Raw genomic sequence first — 20549 nt, forward strand, 5'->3', positions numbered from 1 at the left:
CAGTGAGAGTATATATTTTAAGAAGTGGTGCATGAACTAGTGCGTAAATGTCTAAATGTGGCTAATATAGAGTTAGAGTCCACTGTGTCAACGAAAAGACTGGGGAAAAAGCTATATAAATGCAATTCATTTAAATCTGTCTATTTAGAAAGACAGCCATGACATGTTTACTGAACGGGAGTTTGTTACTTAAAGTATTTTATCTTGAAGTATTTAGTTAATAAATTCTTGCATTTTAAAGAGAAGTTGTTTGTGTTTATTCTGTATATGTGTGAAGGACTTGCTGTTTGAGAATGCCAGTGCGTGAATTCATTCCTTTATCTATTGTTTTATAAGACCACACCTCACCGAGCAGGTTTTCATGAAAAAATAACTGACATAGACTGGGAGCTGTTTGGCTATTATTTCCTGATAATTATGTAGTGCCCCAACTTGGCAAGTTTGAGTTAAAATAACTCTGTTAATAATTGCCTTTGGCACTTGTTAATAATTATTTATAGCCAAACCAAACCTATTGTTGCACAACAATTGTAACATAAACTTCCCTACAGCAGACAGTACTTTTCTTCGACTTTCTCCAATAGGTTGTTGTTACGGTTTGTGAGATATAGGACCCCAGAATGCAGACCAGAAGGCAGCATGACGGTAAGTGCAAAAGATTTAATAACAAAAAACTCACTCACTACAGGAGGCAGGAACAAAACAAACGGGCAGGCAAGACAGGCATGGCATGATCAAAAAACAAGACTTGAGCATGAGAGCAAGACATGAGAAATGTTTCCGCGACGAATAACTGAACAGGTGTGTATATATGGCGTGAAAATCAGGTGGAGCAAGGAGAGAGATTAACTTGGACAGGTGAACCGAATAAACGTAATTGACAGAGAACACAACGTGACTGCGGCAAAAACAGAGACTCTAATATACCAACAAAACCAAACTTGACAAAACATGAACAAGATGACAAAACTAAAGCATGACCAGGAAAATAACAGAAGCATGATTCAAAATCTAAGAAGAATAATAACAAAAGAACGAGTCAAAACCTTAACTGTGAAAAACATAAGAAAAATCAGAAACCAAAAACCAAACAATCCCAAATCATAACAGTTGTGGCTTTTCGCTAGGCAAACATTAACCTCCAACACCAATCAGAAAGGCTGTTTTTAAAGTTTTTTTTTAGCAGAGCACAGGTCATACATACTGACTTGGGTGGATACCCGAGTGCTGGAAGTAACTTATTTTTTGTGATCACATGTGCTGCAAAGTTTTCTTAATTATTATTTTTTTCACATTTTATTATGTTACAGCCATTAAAATGTATTTATTTTACTGTGATTTTATCTGATAGTCCAACACAAAATATTGCATAACTGTAAAGTTAAACAAATACAAGAAAATGACAAAATGTAAAAAGGTTCAAAGTTAATACTTCTGCAACACTTCAGCATGAAAGAAGATCAGTCTGTAATGCCATTATAATCCACACTGAAAGTTTTATCCAAAAGAACAGTGATGAAATGTTGTGTGCATCAATAGGTTTGGTTAGGCTATGAATGACTACTAAATTGTGCAAACGGCAATTATTAAGCAAGTTAGTAGTTTTATGATCATATTGGGACACAACCGGATAATCAGGAAATAATAGCCAAACAGCTCTCAGTCTCTGTCAGTTATTGTTTCATGAATACCTGCCTGGTGAGGTCTGGTATTATAGAAGAATAGTTGAAGGAGTGAATTTGCCACTGGCATTCTCAAACAACAAGCACTACACCCATATACAGAATAAACACAAACAACTTCTGTCTAAATACAAGAATTAATCAAGAGAATACATCAGCCTCAAGTTAAAATGCTTCAGTCAACAGACTATTTAACTAGGCTAGTAACATTTAGCTACTAAGTAAAAAAGCATAAGGAAAATTAATAAACTAAAAAAAAGGAAAGAAATTAATAAAACTGAAAGCAATTAATCAAAGCAGTGATATAACAGTTCAGCATGTATATGTGTGTTAAAGGATTGTTTTGAGAAATTGCAATGAGGCCAAAAGCTTTAAAACTAGTTAGGAGCAAATGGTATGTGTTCAAACAACCAGTTCACATTTCAAAGCAGAAGGGAAAACAAAATATTATTTTAGAATTAATAACCTTTTGGACAACTGATCCTCAATGTTGCGTCAACTAGCTATCAACACGACTGATTTTGAATTGAGCGATGAACTACTAAAATGGCGGCAAAAGCGTTCATGGACTTACAAAATAGCGAACGAGCAGACAAACAGCACGATGATTTTACATCTGGGATTAGCGGTTCAACAACAACAAAGAAATAATTGCAAATGCAGTGGTATTTAGCAACCCCTTTAAGTCCCACATGTACCTTCACGTACCACTAAAACAAATATTACCTACATGGTACGGCAGGACGCAGCATGAATTAAATGAGTTGTGTAGTAAACACAGCATAACTAATGGTGGGTACTGTTTTAGCATTAGCAGAGCATTCTCTTTAGTATTAGGGGTAACAGAGACAATTTAGCATGTTTAGAAGGATAATGCAGACAAATTTCTGTTTTCTTTTGTTCTCTGTGTACGATTCAGTCCTTTTTGTTCGTCTCATAGCAGGGCAGACATGATCAATTTGTTTAGTTATGTCGGTGTGAAAAATAACAAAAATCAAGTGTGGAGTCAAACGAGAAACAATTTATTTTCAGAAGTTTATTTGCATTTCTTTCAGAAAATGTTTTATGACTTTGCCTAGAGTTTCCATGTATCTGATGCGTAATGTGAGTACCCAGAAGCAATTTCAATGTTTTAAACCAAAAACAGGGGCCAGTTGTTCCTGTTTAGCATTTTATCATGTAATAAACCTATATCAAAAAGAAAAATTAAGCTACATAGTTGCGGCTTTATGTTTGTCTAAGAATACCTAATGCAGCCATATTCAAGCAAACGGGTGAGACAGTCCTCTGCCAAACAGTGACTTCCTTCTCACAAAGAGAAAATCCTTGCACCAACCTTTTACTTACAACTCACATTCCAACAAGCAAAAAGCGGGAATTGGTTCAGCCAATTCTTACAGAGATTTCAACTTAAAATGTAGTCATTCCCATATATGGTATGAGCATGTCATATCCAGAGAGTGATCCACTCCAGACCGCATTCCTTAACTTTCCACAAACCCTTTTACACACTAAAACCAATCACAGGAATCATCTTAACTCGAGTAGAACTTCAAACATAAACATAGTTTAAACTAAGAAATGATAACTTATACAAATTTTTCCAACAGTAAACAATGAACAAAAATAAAATATTCATCAGCAACCTACACAAAATCATTCCAAGGACCACCAATTGCCCAAAGCCTAACTTTGGACACCTTTTACCTAGACAGTTGAAAGTGTGATGGTTGGGTGTTCCAGAAGGACAATGATCCCAAACACACCTCAAAACTGGTTTTGGAATGAAAAGGCCCTGGCCTCAACCCTGTTAAAAAAATTGCAGACTATGCATAAAAGCAGGGGAACTCAAATGACCAAGTAATTCAAATGAGCTCTGACTTTTATGAGTGCCCAAATACCCAGCTAGAATGATGCAAAATGCCGTTTCATGGCTATGAAAATCATGCAGTTTCTGAGCCACTTGCTGAGAAATCCATTCATCCATTTTCTATTCCCACTTCTTTTGTACAGGGTCACATTGGAGATGTTGCCTTTCTCCAGTGTTCTAAGGGCGAATGGCAGGGTACACCCTGGACAGGTCACCAGTAACTTGTTAAGACATTCATCAAAATATTTGTGGGAGTGTATGTTTATATTTAAAGCTATATGACTAATTATGACCCTGTGTTGATGATGGAGAAAATAAAACTGTATTAATTCTTGTTTTATTGATGCTTCCTGTCCACACCACAGTTCAAAATGCCCTATTCCCCAACTGAATGTTATATTCTTGCTGGTGCAATTGTTCAAAATCTAAGTACAGTTTCCTTATTAGAAAAACACAATGAAAGTGAGGAAAGAGACTTCCGTGTAGCCAACATTGGGTTTAATAAAACTGGCTATGGATACAAGGATCTCATAATTCTTGTAAGTGACTGAGTGAGATGGAAACAATAATCATTAAATGGTTAGAGATAAATGAGATTTCAGGAGAAACCTGCAGGCAATAGCACTTGGCTTCTGAATTATATGCTAACAGTTAATGGTCCTAGAAGAGATAAAGAAATGCCCCGAGTACATTAGATAGGTTGATATATACGTATACTTTCATTGTTTTATGACATGTCCATTAAACAAGTACAATTTGACTAAGAAATAGATGCCTTATTGACTGAGTTAGACAAGCAATATAATCATGACAACCCTTTGGAAAACAGGCAGATTTCAAATATGCAAAGACATGCCATGCAAAATCATTTTGTGTAAAACCGAAAGGAAGTAAATCAAAAAACTTTGGTAGCTCGCCTAACAACTGCAAAAAGAATACAAGCTGTCATATAAATGGGGTCATTTATCCAGGAACAGTTATCATGTATGTATTCGTCACCTGATCGAGCAGAACCTGTAATGCTTACTTTTCCTCTCACAGCCACAGGTGTCGTTAAGGGTGTAGCTCTCTCCCTCAGGGTAACAGGGAGGCTCAGAGCGCACTGAGGGATCTGTAGGCAGTTCTGTTGTTCATATCATCCCTCATCACACGATATCGCCCCAGTCTATCGCCAGCAGTGAGTCAGTGTGTGCGTGTGTTACACAATCGTTTTACTAAAACACTGAGCAAACAAGTAGTGTATGGTTACACAAATGCAGAGGACTTGATTAATCATTCGTCCCAGGTACAAGCGACGCATGTGTTTGTTTTGCAATGATTTTACTGAGTCATCTTATTGGCACCTGTTTTGCTCAGACCTGACACCAGCTGTGTTATTATTTGGACCTAAGGCGGGCTTGAATATGCTTGAGATAAGGTGCCTTGCAAAAGTTTTTAGATCCCTTAAGTTTTTTTACATTTTGTCATGTTGGAACTCCAAATTTTAATATATTTTACTATGATTGCATCAGGTAGGCCAACATCAACTAATGCATAATTGTGAAGTAGAATCAAGATGTTCTACGAGGTCCAGACTTAAAAAAAAAAAAGAGGTTGACACATATGCTATGCATTTGTATTCAGTCCACCTGAATTAATGTGTTTGTTATCATTACAGCTGTATGTTTTTGCACTTCTTCCAGCTTTGCACATCTAAAGACTGAAATATTTGCCCTGTCTTCTTTGCAAAATAGGTCAAATTCAGTAAGATTGGATAGAGACCATCTATGAACAGAAATGTTCACTTTGTTCAGTTTGTGGTGCTGGTGGAGCAAGGGGTTAAGCACGGGACCCATATAGGGAAGCCTTAGTCCTCAACACAGGCTGTTGCGGGATTGAATCCTAGCCTGTTGATGTTTACTGCATTCCCTTCCCCTGCTCTCTCCACCCTATTTCCTGTAAACATACCATTTAAAAATAAGGTTAACTAGTGCCTAAAAAACAAATGTTCATTTCTAGCCAGAGATTAGTTAGATTAAAGACTGTACTTTGAATGGGACATTTTAACACATGAATGCTTTGATCTGAAATATTCCATTAGCTGCATGTCTCAGGCCATTGTCCTGCTGAAAGATGAATCTCATCCACAAACTCAAGTCTTTAGCATTTTTAACAGGTTGTCTTCCAGGATTGCCTTGCAATAAGCTCCATCCTACTTCCCATCAACTCAGACCAGCCTCATTGTCTCTGTTCAACAAAGCATCCCCACAGATGCAGTGAGGTGATGCTGACACCACCATATTTTACCGAGAGGATGGTATACTCAGCAATATGTGCAGAGTTTGCCACACATCAAGTTACATTTGCATGAATTTTGTTCTCAGCTGATCAGAGCATGTTCTTTCACATGCTTGTTGTGTGCCACGAGGCTTGCACCAAAATGCGGATAGGATTTCATTTGACTTTTTTAACAGTAGCTTTCTTCTTTGCCACTCATGTAAAAAAATGGCAGATTGGTTATAGTTGAAAAATACCAAGTAAGGTATGGTAAGGTCAGTTTATTTATATAGCGCTTTTCAGCAACAAGACACTCAAAGCACTGTACATACAATTACAATACAATCACAAAGCAAATAAACACAGATACAGACATAGAAAAACAAATCAAATGATAAAATCAAACAACAGAGGTAATTAAAAAAAGTAAAATAAAATAAAGAGAATAGAATGATGGACAAGAAAATGAAAGGAAAATTAGACTGAAAACGCAACTAATCATGCCTAGATGGCACAGTCAAAGGCCACTCTAAACAAATACGTTTTTAATCTTGATTTAAAGCAACTTAGGGTTTTGGAGCTTTTACAGTTTTCTGGCAGTTTATTCCAGATTTGTGGAGCATAAGAACTAAAAGCTGCTTCTCCATGTTTGGTTCTGGTTTTGGGTATGCAGAGTAGATTTGAACGAGAAGACCTGAGAGGTCTGGCTGGTTGATACACTGACAACAAGTCTGTAATGTATTTTGGTGCTAAGCCATTCAGTGATTTATAGACTAACGGAATTATTTTAAAGTCTATTCTCTGAGCTACAGGGAGCCTGTGTAGGGACTTTAGAACCGGGCTGATGTGCTCCACTTTCTTAGTTCTAGTGAGGACGCGGGCAGCAGCGTTCTGGATCAACTGCAGCTGTCTGATCCACTTTTTAGGCAGACCTGTGAAGACACCGTTGCAGTAATCAATTCTACTAAAGATGAATGCATGAATTAGTTTTTCAAGGTCCTGCTGAGACATTAGTCCTTTAATCCTAGAGATGTTCTTTAGGTGATAGAAGGCCGACCTTGTTACTACCTTTATGTGCCTCTGAAGGTTCAGGTCTGAGTCCATCACTACACCCAGGTTTTGAGCCTGACTGGTGGTTTCTAGCTGTATTAACTGAAGCTGTGTGCTAACTTTTAAACGCTCTTCCTTTGGTCCAAAGATTATTACTTCAGTTTTGTTTTGATTCAGCTGAAGAAAATTTAGGCCCATCCATGCATTGATTTCTTCCAAGCATTTACCCAGCGCTTTAATGGGTTCATAGTCACCTGGTGACATCGTAACGTATAGCTGTGTGTCGTCTGTATAGTTATGATAACTTACATTGTTGTTTATTAAAATCTGAGTTAGGGGGAGCATGTAGATATTGAATAGGAGGGGCCCTAAGATGGATCCTTGGGGATCCATGTGATTTTTGTGGTCTCTGATGTAAAGTTACCTACTGACATAAAAAAGTCCCTGTCCTTCAGGTAGGATTTAAACCAGTTGAGTGCTGTACCAGAAAGGCCGACCCAGTTTTCCAGGCGCTCTAATAAAATGGAGTGATCAACAGTGTTGAATGCTGCACTAAGGTCCAATAATACCAGCACTGTGGTTCTTCCACAGTCTGCTTTTATACGGATGTCATTGAACACCTTGACAAGAGCCGTCTCTGTACTGTGGTGAGCAGGAAGCCTGACTGGAAAACATCGAAGCGGTTGGTTGTTGTTAGGAAGTTATTTAACTGCTGAAACACAGCTTTTTCAATAATCTTACTGATGAAGGGGAGGTTTGATATAGGCCTGCAGTTCTGTAGTAGCAGCTTGTCCAAGTTGCTCTTTTTCAATAGATGTTTGATAATTGCTGTTTTTAGGGCCTGGGGGAAAAAACCTGACAAAAGGGATGTGTTTATTATTTGTGTTAAATCAGATGTTATGACAGGCAAAGCTTTCTTAAGGAAAGCTGTGGGCAAAACATCGAGACGGCAGGAAGAAGAGCTTAGTTGCTGTACGATTTCTTCTAAGATTTTGCAGTTTATTTGGTGAAATTGGGAAATTTTGTCAAAATCAGTTCTAGTTGGAGACAATATTGGTACTGGAGTTGATGTGGATGTGCTGACTGCCCCTCTGATCTTTTGGGTTTTTTCAGTAAAGAATTTAGCAAATTCATTGCAGGCCCTTGTAGAGTGGAGTTCAGATGCTACAGTTACAGGAGGGTTTGTTAGCCTGCCTACCGTGGCAAATAATGCATGAGCATTGTTAATGTTTTTGCTGATGATCTCAGAAATGAAAGATTCCCTTGCATTTTTCAGTTGTAGGTTATATCTGTATAGTCTCTCTTTATAGATAATATAGTGAACCTGGAGTCCAGTCTTTCACCACCTGCGTTCAGCTTTTCGACACTCATTTTTTTCACTTCTGACTGGTGGAGCACTTCTCCATGTCGACATTTTCTTCCCAGAAACGACTTTCACTTTAATTGGAGCAATTGAACCAATGATGTCCGAGATTTTAGAATGAAAGTTATCTACCAACTCATCTACAGTGTTACAGGGCAAAGTGGAGGTAGAAGAGTAAATCTGGTTAAAGGTTTCAGCAGCACTGTCTTTAAAGATGCGTTTTCTTATCATGTCTCTTTGGCAAACTGAGTCATAGCAGATGATGCTTTCAAAAATAACAGAAAAGTGGTTAGATAGGGCAACATCACTTACAGACACCTTGGAAATGTTTACACCCTTAGTGATGATCAAGTCCAAAATGTCCAAAATGTCCCTGTTTGTGCGTTTGCTGTTTAACATGTTGAGTGAAGTTAAAATACTTTACAATTGGGAAAACTCTCGAAATAACTGAATGATTAAGTAAAGGAGGAAGTAATTTACTATTGTTTCCAGAGGGTAAAAATATGACTTTTAATATATCATTTAAGTTGTTTTCTATCGGCTGAATCAGCAATAACGGCTAAATCTGCTAACTCTGCACAACATGCACAATTTTTCCAGTCAGAGACAGAAATGTGCATTTCTGTCAAATTAGGCCAACTATGAGTGACGGCAAACTCTCTGTAACAGAAAGGGTCACATAGGCGGAAAGGAAGCTGGGCAGAAATAACTCAGAGATCTATGAATTTAAATAATTTAAGTAACAGTCAAGCCACAGTAAACTCTGCAACAGCTCCTGATATCATTCTTGTAAAAACGTCTGGAAAATTTCTACCATCCTTTCTTGTAATGTACTGGGATGCCCTCCAGCCATTTTGTCTGGCATATTTTGTTCCATTTGGACACCTGGAGTGGGTACAATTGCACCCTGTTGTGTCCCACTCACACTGTACAGCTGACAGTGCTCATTAGAACAGAAGCTCTCATGAATTTCACAGTGAACACCAATGCAAATGCAACCATGCAGAGCTTGGCTCACACACACCAGCACTGTTGAAAAGAAGGAAGGCAAATCCAGCCTTCTTTGCATTTCAGCATGAAAAGCAGCTGTCATATTTGTAACTTGAGCACAAGAGGTCATCATTCGGAAAGCTGAAATGAAAAGAAGTCTGTCAAACAATTACACTGGAAAATCTACATCTGTGTATACACTATGAGTAAAGATACAAAAACATTGGAATCCCTCCATTTCTTCACTATAGCTCACATTTCTTTAAACACAGAGGGGCTGGCAATATCTTGTGGATAATTCCAGAAAAAATTTACATCTGAAGCCCATATGGGTAGGAGATGGGTTAAAAAAACGGGCCCCTGAGAGGACTGGCTGTACACTAAATAACTGACCCTTGTTAATTGCCTATGGAACCAATCCTTCAAGCGTTGTGCAAATTGAACAGGTTTTCTTAATACCTTAAGATCTGGCTAACATCTAAATATGGTGCCACTTTAGTTTTGTTGGTATAGTATAGGTTGTAAATATTAAACCCAAGTGGGACATGTACAAGACCCATTGTGAGCCAAGACCATCTTATTACTAATCTGTATAGAATATCCATACATATATTGGCTTGGAAGTTTGAGCACCTCCCCATGAAAACGAGAAGATTTTGCATTTGAGAAGTTAAGACAGCAGTTTAAATATGACAATGACACTGCTCTCTATGGAAATCTGTCCTAACTCAATGCATTGGATAGCATCAAAGCATATGTGAAATACTGTAAAACAGTGAATCTGAAAACAATCTAGAGCTAAAAAAAGTCAGTCAGATAAAATACTTTTTTGGCTTGAAAGAAACATAAGTAACAGCTTTTCACAAATTTTGTTTTATTACTGGAAGTTAGTTTATAGAAATATCTGCATATTTTTCCAGGAGGGCATTTGTGAAGGCAATGATGTTGGACAAGGATTGGATCTGCACTTTAATTTATCTCCAAGATGTTCTATCAAGTTGAGTTCAGAGCTCTGTGCAGGCCAGTCAAGCTCCTCCACACCAAAATCACATATTTATATTTTAATTAATCTTGCTTTGTGCCCTGGTGTGCAGTCTATTTGCATGTGGAGGGTCTATCCCTAAACTTTTACCACAGATTCTGCAGTATTCAACTATCCAAGCATTTTGGATGCTTCGGCATTAGGAGTTCCTTTGAAAGGAACTAAATGGCCAAACTCAACCCTTGAAAAACAACCAAAGACAATGATCCTACCCCCCAGCAAACATTAGTCTTGGCACAAGTCAGTCATAAATCTAACGTTCTCCTAGCAAAGCCTGACTCATTCAGTGGATTGTCAGACAGGGGAGCGTGATTTGTTTCACAAGAGTATAGTTCTCCACTGGTCTAGTCTAGTGGCAACATGCTTTACACCACTACATCTGAAAGTGGTAGGAACAACTGGATTCAATGATTTGGATGGGTTACCCAATACTTTTTAGCCATATAGTGTAGGTTGACTACATGACTGACCAAATACCTTGGTATTAAGTCAAGGATCAAGATTCTCCCACTCCCCCAACAGAACGGTTAACACAATCATGAATGAGTTTCTTCTAGAGATTAATTTTCCTATAAAAGCATGATAAAAAACAAACAAAAACAAAACATCAATATTCTGATCAATCAGAGGAATATTGTAGCATTTCAGGTATGGTTTGCATTGTGGCCTGGTGATGGATGGGTTTTTTGAAAATGGATATATCACAAATTGGCACTTTCACAGAAACTGTGCAAACCGGCACCCAGAGATGGTAATACCAGCCTCATGCTATACAGCAAAACCTTCAAGGCCCTTCCAAATACTTTTATTTTTGATTGGTTTTAGCCAAAGCAACCTCTTATATCACACTGGGAAGGTTCTGAATCTTCAAGACAGGAAAGTTTTTTTGACCCTTAAATGTTATGCTCGAAGAGTCTGTCATTATGTGTCAAAGTACGTCATAAATAAATAATCTTATTTTGCAAATTTAGAAAGCTTTTTAAATAATCAAAGATCAGCTGCTTTAATAGTGATTAATGTGTTACACTCTGAAAATGAAAATGCCTTTTTTTTCAATATTATGATTACAAACATTGAACTTTAAACAGCTTGAGCCTTGTAATAGAATTTTATCTACAGTGATGGATTGTTTACATTCAGGAGCCCTTTTTTTATCTAAAGTTTGTGGTAGGAAAAAAAATGTTGAATCCACCTTTTAACAGCGCACCTTGGCCAATTCAGAACCAAGGCGTGATGATCCTATTGAGAGTTGGATGCAGTTTTTGTTTGCATCATACTCTTTGTTACATTCGTCTAATGTTTGTATGACGTTTTATCTTGTTTGTCCTCCGCACCTTACTTTGTGACCCTCTTTCAGAGCATTTTATTCTTCTCATCCAAACCGGTTCCAATCCAAAGTGAGGAACCACCTCATTCACCACATCCAACAAACTGAAACAGAACCAATAGCTTTTTGATGTGATTAATAATACATTTAATATCTGATTCATAATTTAACAAATAATAACTGTACTATTTAATTTTGTGTTAATTATAAGAAATGTATCATTGCTATTTTAAAATTGTGAATAAGATCACTCATTGCAGGTGGAAATAATTAATCTTTCAGACAGCATTTTCATAGACGGGTAGATTGATTATTGTATTGATTATTTCCATGTACTAATGTAGTTTAACAACCGGTGCACGTTGTTACCAAGTGGCAAATTCCCTTTTGGCTGTGAGGTAGAATCAGGGAATTTATTTTTAACTCAAGTCCAGAATTCCTGTCTGCACTGTGAAAACAGTAGAGACTGTTCAAATTTGCTGTGGCTAAATTAATCTGTGACAGAATAGAGACATTTAAGGCTTGAAAAGCTTTAAATTAGGTAAAGTTAACTGTTTCCTTGTGATTGGCAGACTTTTTTAAAGAGTACAGATGTTTTCTGCAGTAAAAGACTCTTTGATTGGGAACCCTAACCCTAACCCTAACCCTGTAAAAGAAAGAAGATGGAACATTTTTTTCTCAGTTTTATAAGTTTTACTTAATCTAAGAAAATCCAATTTAGGGGATATTTTTCTTTATTGCCTAATGAACTGCTGTACGGTTCGTTCGTTCGTCGTCTTCCGCTTATCCAGGACCGGGTCGCGGGGCAGCAGACTCAGCAGAGACGCCCAGACGTCCCTCTCTCCAGACACCTCCTCCAGCTCCTCCAGGGGGAGCCCAAGGCGTTCCCAGGCCAGCCGAGAGACATACAGGTCCTTCTCAAAATATTAGCATATTGTGATAAAGTTCATTATTTTCCATAATGTCATGATGAAAATTTAACATTCATATATTTTAGATTCATTGCACACTAACTGAAATATTTCAGGTCTTTTATTGTCTTAATACGGATGATTTTGGCATACAGCTCATGAAAACCCAAAATTCCTGTCTCACAAAATTAGCATATCATTAAAAGGGTCTCTAAACGAGCTATGAACCTAATCATCTGAATCAACGAGTTAACTCTAAACACCAGCAAAAGATTCCTGGGGCCTTTAAAACTCCCATCCTGGTTCATCACTCAAAACCCCAATCATGGGTAAGACTGCCGACCTGACTGCTGTCCAGAAGGCCACTATTGACACCCTCAAGCAAGAGGGTAAGACACAGGAAGAAATTTCTGAACGAATAGGCTGTTCCCAGAGTGCTGTATCAAGGCACCTCAGTGGGAAGTCTGTGGGAAGGAAAAAGTGTGGCAGAAAACGCTGCACAACGAGAAGAGGTGACCAGACCCTGAGGAAGATTGTGGAGAAGGGCCGATTCCAGACCTTGGGGGACCTGCGGAAGCAGTGGACTGAGTCTGGAGTAGAAACATCCAGAGCCACCGTGCACAGGTGTGTGCAGGAAATGGGCTACAGGTGCCGCATTCCCCAGACCTGGGCTACAGAGAAGCAGCACTGGACTGTTGCTCAGTGGTCCAAAGTACTTTTTTCGGATGAAAGCAAATTCTGCATGTCATTCGGAAATCAAGGTGCCAGAGTCTGGAGGAAGACTGGGGAGAAGGAAATGCCAAAATGCCAGAAGTCCAGTGTCAAGTACCCACAGTCAGTGATGGTCTGGGGTGTCGTGTCAGCTGCTGGTGTTGGTCCACTGTGTTTTATCAAGGGCAGGGTCAATGCAGCTAGCTATCAGGAGATTTTGGAGCATTTCATGCTTCCATCTGCTGAAAAGCTTTATGGAGATGAAGATTTCATTTTTCAGCACGACCTGGCACCTGCTCACAGTGCCAAAACCACTGGTAAATGGTTTACTGACCATGGTATCACTGTGCTCAATTGGCCTGCCAACTCTCCTGACCTGAACCCCATAGAGAATCTGTGGGATATTGTGAAGAGAACGTTGAGAGACTCAAGACCCAACACTCTGGATGAGCTAAAGGCCACTATCGAAGCATCCTGGGCCTCCATAAGACCTCAGCAGTGCCACAGGCTGATTGCCTCAATGCCACGCCGCATTGAAGCAGTAATTTCTGCAAAAGGATTCCCGACCAAGTATTGAGTGCATAACTGTACATGATTATTTGAAGGTTGACGTTTTTTGTATTAAAAACACTTTTCTTTTATTGGTCGGATGAAATATGCTAATTTTGTGAGATAGAAATTTTGGGTTTTCATGAGCTGTATGCCAAAATCATCCGTATTAAGACAATAAAAGACTTGAAATATTTCAGTTAGTGTGCAATGAATCTAAAATACATGAATGTTAAATTTTCATCATGACATTATGGAAAATAATGAACTTCATCACAATATGCTAATATTTTGAGAAGGAACTTTAGTCCCTCCAGCGTGTCCTGGGCCGTCCCCTGGGCCTCCTCCCGGTGGGACGTGCCTGGAACACCTCCCGAGGAAGGCGTCCAGGAGGCATCCGGAATAGATGCCCGAGCCACCTCAACTGGCTCCTCTCAATGTGGAGGAGCAGCGGCTCTACTCCGAGCCCCTCCCGGATGGCCGAGCTCCTCACCCTATCTCTGAGGGAGTGCCCGGCCACCCTACGGAGGAAGCTCATTTCAGCCGCTTGTATCCGGGATCTCGTTCTTTCGGTCATGACTCAAAGTTCATGGCCATAGGTGAGGGTAGGAACGTAGACCGACCAGTAAATTGAGAGCTTTGCTTTTCGGCTCAGCTCTCTCTTCACCACAATGGACCGGCACAGCGCCCCCATTACTGTGGCAGCTGCACCGATCCGTCTGTCGATCTCCCGCTCCATTCTTCCCTCACTCGTGAACAAGACCCCGAGATACTTAAACTCCTCCACTTGAGGCAGGAACTCCCCTCCAACCTGAAGAGGACAAGCCACCCTTTTCCGGTCGAGTACCATGGCCTCGGACTTGGAGGAGCTGATCCTCATCCCAGCCGCTTCACACTCGGCTGCGAACCACCACAGCGCATGCTGTAGGTCTTGGCTAGAGGGGGCCAGCAGGACCACGTCATCCGCAAAAAGAAGAGACGAAATCCACTGGTCCCCAAACCAGACCCCCTCCGGCCCTTGGCTGCGTCTAGAAATCCTGTCCATAAAAGTTATGAACAGGACCGGCGACAAAGGGCAGCCCTGCCGGAGTCCAACATGCACTGGGAACAGGTCCGACTTAGTGCCGGCAATGCGGACCAAACTCCTGCTCCGCTCGTACAGGGACCGGATGGCCCCTAATAAAGGGCCCCCAATTCCATACTCCTGGAGCACCCCCCACAGGGCATCACGAGGGACACAGTCGAATGCCTTCTCCAGGTCCACAAAACACATGTGAACCGGTTGGGCAAACTCCCATGAACCCTCGAGCACCCTGTAGAGGGTATAGAGCTGGTCCAGTGTTCCACGGCTGGGACGAAAACCACACTGTTCCTCCTGAAGCTGAGGTTCGACTATCGGTCGGACTCTCCTCTCCAATACCCTGGCGTAGGCCTTACCAGGGAGGCTGAGGAGTGTGATCCCCCTGTAGTTGGAACACACCCTCCGGTCCCCCTTCTTATAAAGGGGACCACCACCCCCGTCTGCCAGTCCAGAGGCACTGTCCCCGACCGCCACGCAATGTTGAAGAGGCGTGTCAACCATGACAGCCCTACAACATCCAGAGACTTGAGGTACTCAGGGCGGATCTCATCCACCCCCGAAGCCTTGCCACCGCGGAGCTTTTTAACCATCTCGGTGACTTCAGCCTGGGTGATGAAAGAGTCCAACCCCGAGTCCCCAGCCTCTGTTTCCACCACGGAATGCGTGATGGCAGGATTGAGGAGATCCTCGAAGTACTCCTTCCACCGCCCGATAATGTCCTCAGTCGAGGTCAGCAGTCTCCCGCCCCCACTATAAACAGTGTTGGCGAAGCACTGCTTCCCCCTCCTGAGGCGCCGGACGGTTTGCCAGAATCGCTTCGAGGCCAACCGGTAGTCCTTCTCCATGGCCTCACCGAACTCTTCCCAGGCCCGAGTTTTTGCCTCTGCCACAGCCCGGGCCGCAGCATGCTTGGCCTCACGGTACCCGTCAGCCGCCTCAGGAGTCCCACAAGCCAACCACAGCCGATAGGACTCCTTCTTCAGCTTAACAGCATCCCTTACTGCCGGTGTCCACCACCGGGTTCTGGGATTGCCGCCACGACAGGCACCGCAGACCTTACGGGCACAGCTATGGGCAGCAGCATCGACAATAGATGCAGAGAACATGGTCCACTCGGACTCTATGTCTCCAACATCCCCCGGGATCTGGTCGAAGCTCTCCCGGAGGTGGGAGTTGAATACATCCCTGGCCGAGGGCTCCGCCAGGCGTTCCCAGCAGACCTTCACTATGCGCTTGGGCCTGCCGAGTCTGTCCGGCTTTCTCCTCCTCCAGCGGATCCAACTCACCACCAGGTGATGATCAGTGGACAGCTCAGCCCCTCTCTTCACCCGAGTGTCCAAAACATGCGGCCGAAGGTCTGATGATACGACAACAAAGTCGATCATCGACCTCCTGCCTAGGGTGTCCTGGTGCCAAGTGCACTGATGGACACCCTTATGTTTGAACATGGTGTTCGTTATGGACAATCCGTGACTAGCACAGAAGTCCAATAACAAAACACCACTCGGATTCAGATCGGGGAGGCCATTCCTCCCGATCACGCCTCTCCAGGTGTCACTGTCGTTCCCCACGTGGGCGTTGAAGTCCCCCAGCAGAATAATGGAGTCCCCGGGAGGGGCACTATCCAGCACCCCCGACAGGGACGCCAAGAAGGCAGGGTACTCTGCACTACCACTCGGCCCATAGGCTGAAATGATAGTCAGAGACCTCTCCCCAACCCGAAGGCGCAGGGATACAACCCTCTCATCCACTGGGGTAAACCCCAACACGAGACGGCTGAGCTGGGGGGCAACAAGCAAACCCACACCAGCCCGCCGCCTCTCCCCGTGGGCCACTCCAGAGTAGAAGAGAGTCCAATCCCTCTCAAGGAGATGGGTTCCAGAGCCCACGCTGTGCGTGGAGGCGAGCCCGACTATTTCTAGTCGATATCTCTCGACCTCCCGCACAAGCTCAGACTCCTTCCCCCCCAGCGAGGTGACATTCCCCCAGTGGGCCCACCACCTGCAGGGGGAACCGTGAGGGACCGGTGCAAAGAGGATTGGGTGGCGGACGAAGGTGGAGACCTCAACGGCCCGATCCCCGGATGTTTAGGCTGCTGTACGGTATTGCATGTTATTCCAGACATAAATAAACCAAAGGAAAAATGTTTTTCTGGAAAAATGTGTAGATTTTGTAAAGATACAACACGCTTTAGTCAAGTTTTTTCATCCCAACTGTATTGACATTTTATCAGATTTGTAATAGTTGGTTCCAGTTAGGCAACAACAGACACTATCAGTGAAGTCAAGCTACCCACCAAAAATAAACCTATGATCCAATAAATGCTTTGTAAAGTATTACAAATATGAGTAAACGTACTGTAATTTAGAGATGATAAGCACCAACAATCAAAAACATACATTACTGTGCAAATGTTTTAGGCAGCTGTGCTTTCAGAAATATAAATGATGATTGTTTATTTTTATCAGTTTACAAAAGGCTAAGTGAGCGAACCCAAACATACAGCCAAAGCCACTAAGAGTGATGGTATGGCTCCCACAGAGCCCCCACAGAGCCCTGATCTCAACATCATGGAGTGTGTCTGGGATTACATGAAGAGACAGAAGGATGTGAGAAAGTCTACATCCACAGAGGATCTGTGGTAAGTTCTCCAAGGTGTTTGAAAAAACCTAGCAGCCGAGTTCCTTCAAAAACTGTGTGCAAGTGTACCTAGAAGAATTGATGCTGTATTGAAGGCAAAGGGTGGTCACACCAATTATTGATTTGATTTAGATTTCTCTTTTGTGGGTTGGGGGGGAAGAATGAGTTCTTCAGTCTGGAGGTCCTGCATTTCAATTCAATTCAATTCAATTCAATTCAGTTTATTTATATAGCGCCAATTCACAACACATGTTGTCTCAAGGCACTTCACAAAAGTCAGGTACATACATTCCAATTAATCCTAACCATTGAACAGTGCAGTCAGATTCAGGTATTTATTCAAACAGTCTCTGGCCTTGACTTTGCAGCATTCCCTCATACCTAATGCCTGTTAACCTAACAGTCATGTTTTTGGCCTGTGGGAGAAAGCCGGAGTATGAAAATAGGTAGTGATTATTTTTGCTCCCTTCCTCCATTACAGATTGCTGAAATGTAAATGCCCTCAGAGAGGGTATTATCATTAAATTAACAGAAAGATGGTCAGACCCACATTTTATTCAATATAGCAGTTGGAAATAATTCCAGTTGCAACCGCAGGAAATGTGAATAGGTGCAAACAATAAAACCATAAACAAGATGAGCTGATCTGACTGCAGCAGATGGCTTTCTAAATGCAAATGACACGCTCTCCCTAACACAATTGTTGTATATCTATTTGTAGAAGCCAGAAACAGAGTTGCGCAGTAAGCCCTGTAAGCATAGCAAGTTAACTTGTAAAGCAGATAAGGGTGGAGGAGTGGTGTCAAATTTCAAAAGCTTAACAGCCAATCATAAAAGGTTTCCTTAAAGTGAGCACACCTGAGTTAAAGAGAGCTTGCTCACTGGCAGATGTTATGATTGCAAGGAGCTCTGGAGAGCAGAAGCAACATACCAGCAGTGTACTGAAGCAACTCTCAACAACAACAGCTTACTTGAATGTAAGTAAACACTTCTGCCAAGATTTTCAATATGAGGGTTTATCTACAGTATTACAGTTTTATATTATTTTATGTAGTTGTCAGAATGCTTTTGTTATATGAAGTCAAACTGGGTGCTTGTGTGGTGATGCAGAGAAATTCCTCAGAAGAAGACTAATTCTTAATCGAAGCTGGCTTTAGCAGTGCAAAGAGTTTTGTAAATCAAGTCTACATGTGATTTACTCTTTGGTGAAATAACAGTCGTCTGTGTAGACACCAGTGCAGGAGGAATGTAAGCGAAGCAAAGACCAACACGCTGCAAAACATGTCTGGCTTATCCATTACCTGGGTGTTTGTGCAAAATGTGACCTTTGGATCCTGGGGTAATTAAAGCCCTGCACCTGCAAAGAAAAGCCTCATTGGCAGAGCACTGCTGGAGCAGCAGTATTAACTTTTAGTAGGCTATCTCTCAAAAGCCAGCTGTCACAGAGCATACACATGTTTATACACAGATATTTGGTGAAGATCAGTTGGACTCTGTCGAAAACACTTATAGATAGGGCATGGAACTAGAAGAAGTGAGAAGGGGAAAGTTGGCAGGAATAGCCTGTTTGCACACCTGTGCTATGAGCCTGTCAATCAATTCAGGGAGCAATATTGGGCTGCCATGTTATCAGAATCCTCATCATGAAGCAGTGTAAGATGTTGGAAAATCTAACTCATTGTGTAACTGTTTACTTCTTCACATTTGATTATATATTTTTATATTTCCTTTTTTGAGCAGCATCTGCTCTGTTTTTAAGAAAATTCACTTGAAAGCAGTCAGTGGCCTAGATAGGCGTTATAGAAGCAGAGGTATTTTCACAGAAAACTGAAGAGACATCTTCTGCTCTAAATGAGGTGGCTGTAAAGTCCCTGTTGTAGGTAAGAAAGTTTTTCTGCCTGCCTGACTTGGCCCACTCAGCAGCAAGAGAGCATATCCTGTTTAAGGACTTTGCTGTGAGTCATCAGAGCTACAGGCGAGCAGTGGTAAGTGAGAGCGTCGCTTCTCAGAGCTCAAATGAGGAAACAAATATAATAGAAAAGCTTCATTCTTACTAGCAGAAAAAGCTTTTTTTTTGCTCCAGAACTGTCTTGTACTTTGAAAGAGTAGGTTATTTGAAGCTGGTGTGACATTATGATGAAGAAAATCTACAAATGGACTTCTTTGTGTTTGGTTATGTTTGCAATTTTCTGTATCTGTGTACTTCTTGTACATTTCTACGCTTAGTTGTCTGTCTTAAGCAACCGCTGCAAAAATTTACTGATTTCTTCATATTAAATACCTTTTTTTTTTCTTGGCACCTCATTTTGGACTTCCCATATGTCTGTAATTGCCATGAGATCCAATGTGGTCTATGGCATACTTCTGTGTGCATACGTCTTTTTTTCTACCTTCACTGCTTTCCCCAGAGTTTGACAAAGGTGGAGCAGAGGTATTACGTCTTTTGTTGGCAGAAAAAAAAAAAAAACAACTTTGTTCCTACTTTGATGTGGCTGGATTTTGAGATAAATGAGTTTTTCACAAATCCTCAGTGTGACTGGCACCATTCAGTTGATAGTGTTAACAAAATAAAGAGTGGTTTTGTCCTCATCAGATAAAGAAGTAAAAGAAAAGCGTTACGTGACTGGAGTCCTGTATGCCCTTATTCTAGGTTTTGTTTGGTTTTGGTCAGAGTTGGACTTGGAAATACCTGTATTTAGCAGAAATGTTAAACACTTATCAGTTATTAGCTTTAAATAAAATTTTCACACCAATTCAAAGGTATTGGTGGGGGGAACACAGGAAATGTGTTTTAAGGACGTCACTGTTTTATTGTTAGACGTGCACTCATATCCTCTTAGTTATTTCACTACTTCTTGTACCGCCCCGGTGCACCAAAAACTCACCCACAAACCCTACAGTTCTTCAGCTGGTTGGACCCCTTGGTGTAATGCACAGCACTCACTGAGCTATGGCAAGTTTTGTAAGTTACTTTAAGATTTCTTATATTAGTTTTCCCATCACTTTGCAGTAGCAGTTGCTCTGGTGGAATCTGTTATAGAAGAATTGCATTTGCATTAGGCTCGCTGTGATAAACG

The 20549-nt window shown here is 41.3% G+C and overlaps 1 protein-coding gene across 6 annotated transcripts in view; it reads left to right on the forward strand.

Annotated features, from left to right (window-relative positions):
- Window positions 1-624: 624 nt before the first annotated feature.
- The window catches only part of si:dkey-262k9.2, a 36724-nt gene continuing 16799 nt past the window's right edge, over window positions 625-20549 (forward strand). Inside the window, exon 1 of one of the 6 annotated variants that reach the window (XM_047360635.1) lies at window positions 625-645. In XM_047360635.1, the coding sequence (XP_047216591.1) occupies window positions 640-645 (6 nt within the window). In that variant the 5' untranslated portion in view covers window positions 625-639. Of the gene's footprint in view, window positions 646-18311; window positions 18450-20351; window positions 20435-20549 lie in introns of those variants that run through there. The other 5 variants (XM_047360632.1, XM_047360633.1, XM_047360634.1 and 2 more) reach the window with 5 other exon arrangements.

Source organism: Girardinichthys multiradiatus, chromosome 3 (assembly GCF_021462225.1).
Source record: "Girardinichthys multiradiatus isolate DD_20200921_A chromosome 3, DD_fGirMul_XY1, whole genome shotgun sequence".
Lineage (NCBI taxonomy): Eukaryota > Metazoa > Chordata > Actinopteri > Cyprinodontiformes > Goodeidae > Girardinichthys > Girardinichthys multiradiatus.